This window comes from Aegilops tauschii, chromosome 6 (assembly GCF_002575655.3).
Source record: "Aegilops tauschii subsp. strangulata cultivar AL8/78 chromosome 6, Aet v6.0, whole genome shotgun sequence".
NCBI classification, from domain to species: Eukaryota; Viridiplantae; Streptophyta; class Magnoliopsida; order Poales; family Poaceae; genus Aegilops; species Aegilops tauschii.
In genome coordinates this window covers 165377512-165384757 of record NC_053040.3, presented here as the reverse complement: position 1 = coordinate 165384757, position 7246 = coordinate 165377512, and the positions used below count along the sequence as shown (strand labels likewise).

Below are 7246 nucleotides of genomic sequence, written 5' to 3'. Positions count from 1 at the left end.
TATTCCAACATGTGTTGTCCTAACCCTAAAAAAAAAACCTCATCATTTATTTGAGAACAGGAGGATCTAGGGCCCGTTCGGACTCCCTCCGCTCCGCGGCTCCGTGCCGGAGCGGAGTGGCGATCCAGTTATAAATCGGGGAGCTGGTAAAAGGGCGCTCCGCCCGCTCCGCTCCACGGAGAGCCGCCAAACAGGCGCTAAGAGGTGCAAAAGCCAAATATTACTAGGAAAACATGCAACAAGGTGCCTGATCAAAATATAAGCATATTAAAATGATTGCAGGACATAGTAAATGTTTAAACCAAGAAATTTAAATTAAACTACTCTCTGGTCTGGTAACTCCAACATAGCGCTCAAGTCCTACTATCAAGTATCTCTCGCACATGAATAGTGCATGGAACAACATCAAGACCAAACTCAAAAATAGTCAACCCAGTTAGAGCATTCATGGATGCAAAGTTACAATGGATTCCACCAAGATGTAAACATGGCCTGGCGCCCTGGCATAGCTTATATGGAGAGGCATACCTCAGCCCTGAGTGACCGTTGGACTATGATGCCGATGGAAATCAACAACTGTCGGGGCTGGCCTCTCATAAGGTACGTAGAGCTGAACACTGTACCAGTTACATTTTTTAAGGAAATAAGCTTGTTGGGAGTTAGAACTCCTTTGCAATTTGCAAGAGGTGTCCGTAGTAGACAAGATTTTCCAAGCTAAGTGCAAATACAATTGAAGGGTCTGAAAGAGCTGAAATGCTTTATTTATTTATTCTTTAGAAAAGGAGGTTGACCTCCGGCCTCTGCATCAATCGATGCATGCAGCCATATTATTAAAAAGCGTAACAAGGTCTTAGGTTCCAAGAAAGCTCATAAACCGAGTCAAGAGAAAAAATAAATCTGTAAAGTGCCACATCCAGCAATAACGCGCCACATCCGGCGATAAAGAACAGACTACGATGCCTACACACCTAGTCTATTATTAGCTCGCCATCCAAATCGGCTGAAGATAGCCCGTGCAACCGTCTCCTAGCGATTGCATCCAATATCCAAAAGCTCCCTAAAATCTGCATGAGTGAGTAACGACCACATACGGATCCAAGCTGTAGCTCTGTAGATAACCTGCAAAAAATTAGTGAAGTTTATCCCATTAAAGATCATATCATTTCTAGTGTTCCATATAGCCCAGAAAAGTGCACATATCCCTATCCGAATATGTTTAGCTACTTGTATGTCCACTCCATTAAGCCACGTCCCAAATAACGTGTTTATGCTCGTGGGGGGATGAACGTTAAAAGCTATATGAATTGATCGCCATAACAATTTTGCAAGTGGACACTGGAGAAAGAGGTGTTTAATCGATTCATTTTGATCAAAAAAACAGCACCTGAAATACTTCGATATATGAAATCAATGGCATGTACAGCAGTACAGCACTAGTAACATCTTATGAGCAATATATCTACTTTTTAGTTTATTACAATTGTTCTCATCTACATCATTTAATGACCTCAAGTTAAACAAACAATATAACATGTGCACTAGGTATAGCAAGAGAACATAAGGAATTGGAGTTGGGAAGCCACATAATGCCTTTGCACTCACCGCCTCACCACCGGGTACTAGAGTGCCAGTTAACTAGCTAAACTCCATTAGAACTTTGCTCCATGTTTAGTTGCATGGCATCCATCTTCTCAATTACATACTCCAGCTTTTTGCAACAAATCTCGTTAGCGATTCTTGCACTATAGTCGCACTTCTCAAATGGACGATATTCACAAGCACTTTTTATTTCCTCGCGCATAGTTGTTTGTATTTCCTGCTCGAACCACAATACAATGTATTTATCACACATGATTCATGATATACATAATGTGAGATTGTGTGTAATAAAAAGCAATGACGTGATTGTCATACGAATGTATGATTAATGAATGGGTTCACATATCTGGCTAGTACTCTGGTGGAAGGACTGACACTGTGTCTGAGTTAAAGGCTCAGAGAAGAATTTTAGATGACACCCGAAAGGCCTAAACCAATCGGTTGCCACAAACCCTAATTTCACGACAATCAAATAAACAGTGCAGACAGGCAGATAGCGTTATTACCCCAGAAAATTACTACAGGGCAGCGAATAGCATTCTTTCTGTCTGCACAGGTTCCAAGAAAAGATTAGTTGATCATCATCTCATCTCATCAATATGGAGCGGTGCTTTGCTTTGATCTAAAATTATTGCAGTTCAGAACACAGGCACTCAAGCAATCGGAAAACAATAAGTTCAAATCAAAAGTACAGTACTGAAAACTTCAGCTTCCACTATGTCTATATGGGCATGATATATCACAAAGCATGTTATCTCATGATCAAGCAAATGGAAGAAAACTCCGAGCACGTAGGTAAGCATGTTTTTCCCCCCTAATACTAGGCCATCTTGATGCTTCTAGCAAGCAAGGGGCTAAAAAGCTACAGAAAAACACAATTCCAGGTTCAGAACCAATGGCATGGCTTCATTCTGCTGGCTCATTCCGAAATTGCACATCCAATTTCCATCTGCCGCAGGTTACAGCTTCGAACATCCCTCACTGGCCCCTCTTCATCCAGGGCCAAATATAGATCTAAGAGCGGTGAGCGTCGGGTGGATGGGGGTTATGGGGTTACCTTCATATAGAGCATGAACTCGCGGCAGTGGGCGGCTACGGCCTCGGCGCGGGGACCCTGCGAGTTTCCGAGCTCCTCCATGACCGCGCCCGACAGCTCCACCACCCGCACTATCCGCTGCACAAGAGCAAACGAGCACGACGCCACAGCAAGATTCAGCGACCAAATCGATCAGACCAGAAGGGAGAAAGAGGAGAGCTGGATGCGGGTGACCTGCTCAACGTCGTGGAGGCGCTCCAGCGAGCTGCTCTTACCCTGCGGGGTCATCGCCGCCGGCGAGGAAGAGAGGTAGGCGAGGGCCGAGGGCGGCGTTCGGGAGCGTCGTGCGGCCTTGAGAAGCTGTTTTTTTTTAGGGATGCGACCTTGAGATTTTCCCTTTTTTTTAGGGATGCGGCCTTGAATGTTGAATGTGATGTGCTGGTGGGTTTAGAAGCCTGTTTCAGCACAAGTTTCTGAAAAAAAAATACTCAGCAGAAGTCAGTGAACTCATCGAGGAAAGCTCATCAAAATGGAAGCAAGATCTGGTCGGAACTGTTTTCCTACCCATTACTACTGATTTGATACCAAATGTCCCTTTGGGTATGGGACAGTTATACGATTTTTGGGCTTGGGGTTGTCGCGCCTACTAATGCTGAGACAGCAGCGGACTGAACAAGTGCAGTTCAGTATTCAGATAAATGCAATCCTTTCTCTTCTTCCAAGTCTTCCCTCACCTATTCTGCTTCTCTCCTTCCTCACCCAAATTCCTAGATCGAGATTCAGGACATTACAATTTGGTAATCAGAGCCTTCCCTAAAAAAAAATTCCACACCATTCGCCGCCGCCGCTGCCCGTCGCATCCTCTTGATCAGGCGGTAACATCCACCGAGCTAGGTGTGAGCCGCTCCGCCGAGCTCGCTCGAAATCCTACTCGGGGTTCGCCTCGATCCGGAGCGTGACCACGACGCCGTCCAAGCCTTCAGCGCGGACCCGCCGCGTGCTGGATGCAATGACGGAGACCACAGACAAGATGCAGGGTCTCCTCGAGACCATCCTCCGCCGCCTCGACGCCAACCAGAAGACCGCCGATGAGCGCCACCAAGCGCAAGTAGCCTACAATGACCAAGTCTCCACCGAGCTCAAGCACTTGGCAAAACAAATCGATCTGACACAGGCAGATGTGGATGAGGCACGCAAATCTCCTCCGCCTCTCGATTCGCCGAGGCAAGCAACCCCGGTGCATCTATGCCCGGGACGTCGACGACCTCAGGCTCCCACCACGCGCCACCGCCTCCGGCGTTCCGCCCACCTCCACCACCACAGCTCTACACGGAGGGCGCAGCCCAACTGCCGTTCGCCCGGCTCGTCAACCACGGGCCGCCCCTGCTGCTGCAGAACTCGCCCACAGCATACGAGCGGGGGGGCGAGCACTAGACCAAGCCGCCCAAGCACGTCTTCCCCTGCTTCGACGGCGACGCGCCGCGCATCTGGCTGCAGCGGTGTCTCTCTTACTTCGAGCTCTACAGGGTGCCTCAGCACAATTGGGTCACCATCGCCGGCCTGTACATGGATGGGCTCGCAGCGATGTGGCTTCAGGCGTATCGACAGACGCATCCTGCTCTGTCTTGGCCGGCATTCAGAGCATCGGTGGAAGCAGAGTTCGAACCTGAAGAATTCGAAGCCCAGATGCACCAGCTAGTTCAACTGCGTCAGATAGGGAGTGTGCAAGAGTACCGTCAGCGATTTGAGACCTCCATGTACCACCTACTGTCGCTGGATCCAACCTTGAGCATGCAATTCTTCATCTCCCAGTTCCTCCTCAGCCTGAAGGATGAATTGCGATTGGGCGTCCGTTTGCAGGCCCCAACAAGCATCGCGCGAGCTGATGTGTTCGCGTTCAGGAAGAAGAACTGAAGAAGCAACGGTTGCAGCGCCCGTGCATAATTCCAGTTGGAAGACCACCTCCGGCAACACCCACTCCCAACCAGGTGCGTGCAGCGCCTCCCCCGCGACCTGGGGGCGATGAGTATGCCCGCGAGCGGCAGCTACGGGAATTCTGTCGAGCCAATGGACTCTGCTTTCGCTGTGGTGACAAGTATTCCCGTGAACATCAGTGCAAGCGCACCGGACAAATACTGATGATCGAGGTGGGCGATTTCGGCGAGATCCTCTCGGATGACACCGTGCACGCGCTGCAGTTGCTGGATGCGCCAGTCGTCCAGGAGCCGGAATGTTGTACCTTACCACAGCACGCGATTTCCGGCGAGGACGCACCATCTACCATTCGTCTTTGCGCACAAGTTGGCGATCAAGTTATGCTGCTTTTGGTGGACTCTGGGAGCTCTCATAGCTTTGTTAGTGAGGCGTTCGTTCAGCGCATAGGAGTCGAGACACAAGCACTGCCGTTCGTATCTGTTCGGGTAGCAAATGGCCAACGCCTGCTCTGTGACAAGATGGTGAAGCAGTTAGCGTGGCAAGTTCCAGGACACACCTTCCACACCGATCTCAGGGTGCTGCAGCTGAGCGCGTATGATGCAGTATTGGGCATGGACTGGCTATTCGCCCACAGCCCGATGAACTGTCAATGGAAACTGAACCGGATCTCCTTCGAAACAGAGGGCAAGATGGTGCAGCTACAAGGGGTTCGCACCACCAATCTCTCTCCCACGGCTGGACTGGATGCCTATGAACTCCATCGGATGGAAGTCACCAATGATATATGGACTGCAGCGCTAGTTACTATCGAATCTTCAGCTAAGGAGAACACTGAGCTAGTACCCCCCCCCAACATTCAGAAGGTGCTATATGAATATCAAGATGTGTTTGCAGAACCAATGGCACTGCCTCCTCATTGTCAGTATGACCACGACATACATCTGGAGCCGGGCACCACGCCATCAACACCAAGCCATACCGTTACTCGCCAGTGCAAAAGGATGAGATCGAGAAGAAGGTGCACGAGTGTTGGGGAACGTAGTATTTCAAAAAAATTCCTACGATCGCGCAAGATCTATCTAGGAGAAGCATAGCAACGAGCGGGGAGAGTGTGTCCACGTACCCTCGTAGACCGAAAGCTGAAGCGTTTAGTAACGCGGTTGATGTAGTCGAACGTCTTCGCGATCCAACCGATCCAAGCACCGAATGTACGGCACCTCCGTGTTCAGCACACGTTCAGCACAATGACGTCCCCCGAGCTCTTGATCCATGTCGGTGTCAAAACCGGCGGATCTCGGGTAGGGGGTCCCGAACTATGCGTCTAAGGTCGATGGTAACAGGAGACGGGGGACACGATGTTTACCCAGGTTCGGGCCCACTTGATGGTGTTGGGGAACGTAGTCATAATTCAAAAATTTCCTACGTGTCACCAAGATCAATCTAGGAGATGCTAGCAACGAGGGAGATGGAGTGCATCTTCATACCCTTGAAGATCGCTAAGCGGAAGCGTTACAAGAACGCGGTTGATGGAGTCATACTCGCGGCGATTCAAATCGCGGAAGATCCGATCTAGCGCCGAACGGACGGCGCCTCCGCGTTCAACACACGTACAGCCCGGGGACGTCTCCTCCTTCTTGATCCAGCAAGGGGAGAGGAGAAGTTGAGGGAGAACTCCAGCAGCACGACGGCATGGTGGCGATGGAGCTCGTGGTTCTCCGGCAGAGCTTCGCTAAGCACTACGGAGGAGGAGAGGGCTGCGCCAGGCAAGGGGTGCGGCTGCCCTCTCTCTCCCTCACTATATATAGGGGGAAGGGGGTGGAGGAGGCGCCCTAGGGTTCCCTAGGGGAGGGGCGGCGGCCACAGGGGACACCCCTAGATGGGTTTGGGCGCCCCCACCCCTGGGAAACTCGCCCCCCAAGCCGGGAGGGGTGGCTGCCCTAGGGGAGGCGCCCCCACCTCTCCACGTTATGTGAGAGGGGTTGGGAGGGGCGCACAGCCCTTAGTGGGCTGGTGTGCCCCCTCCCCTTGGCCCATAAGGCCCCCCAACGCTTGCCGGGGCCTCCGAAACACCTTTCGGTCACGCTGGTCGTCACCCGGTACTCCCAGAACAATTCCGGACTCCAATACCCTTCGTCCAATATATCGATCTTCACCTCCGGACCACTCCGGAGTTCCTCGTCACATCCGGGATCTCATCCGGGACTCCGAACAACCTTCGGTAACCACATACTATTTCCCATAACAACTCTAGCGTCACCGAACCTTAAGTGTGTAGACCCTACGGGTTCGGGAACCATGCAGACATGACCGAGACACCTCTCCGGCCAATAACCAATAGCGGGATCTAGATACCCATATTGGCTCCCACATGTTCCATGAGGATCTCATCGGATGAACCACGATGTCGGGGATTCAATCAACCCCGTATACAATTCCCTTTGTCTATCGGTATGTTACTTGCCCGAGATTCGATCGTCGGTATCCCAATACCTCGTTCAATCTCGTTACCGGCAAGTCTCTTTACTCGTTCCGTAACACATGATCCCGTGGCTAACTCATTAGTCACATTGAGCTCATTATGATGATGCATTACCGAGTGGGCCCAGAGATACCTCTCCGTCATACGGAGTGACAAATCCCAGTCTCGATTCGTGCCAACCCAACAGACACTTTCGG

The 7246-nt window shown here is 50.9% G+C and overlaps 1 protein-coding gene and 1 pseudogene across 1 annotated transcript; one reads left to right on the top strand and one right to left on the bottom strand.

The window, feature by feature from the left end:
* Positions 1 to 730: 730 nt before the first annotated feature.
* LOC109754621 (mediator of RNA polymerase II transcription subunit 11) lies at positions 731 to 3157 on the bottom strand. The gene is made up of 4 exons (XM_020313537.2): positions 2870 to 3157; positions 2657 to 2773; positions 1603 to 1816; positions 731 to 1119 (listed from the first exon to the last, which is right to left on the bottom strand). Exons 1-3 carry the CDS (start codon positions 2921 to 2923, stop codon positions 1640 to 1642), a joined length of 348 nt encoding a protein of 115 aa, XP_020169126.1. The 5' UTR covers positions 2924 to 3157; the 3' UTR covers positions 731 to 1119; positions 1603 to 1639.
* Positions 3158 to 4773: 1616 nt separating this feature from the next.
* Positions 4774 to 5612, top strand: LOC141025920 (uncharacterized; annotated as a pseudogene).
* The last annotated feature ends 1634 nt before the right edge of the window (positions 5613 to 7246 follow it).

Coding starts and splice junctions, on each gene's coding strand:
- LOC109754621 (XM_020313537.2), bottom strand. CDS start 2,923: ATGACCCCGCAGGGTAAGAGCAGCTCGCTGGAGCGCCTCCACGACGTT. Junction 2,774..2,869: donor GCCTCCACGACGTTGAGCAG/GTCACCCGCATC, acceptor GCTCTTGTGCAG/CGGATAGTGCGGGTGGTGGA. Junction 1,817..2,656: donor AGTTCATGCTCTATATGAAG/GTAACCCCATAA, acceptor TGGTTCGAGCAG/GAAATACAAACAACTATGCG.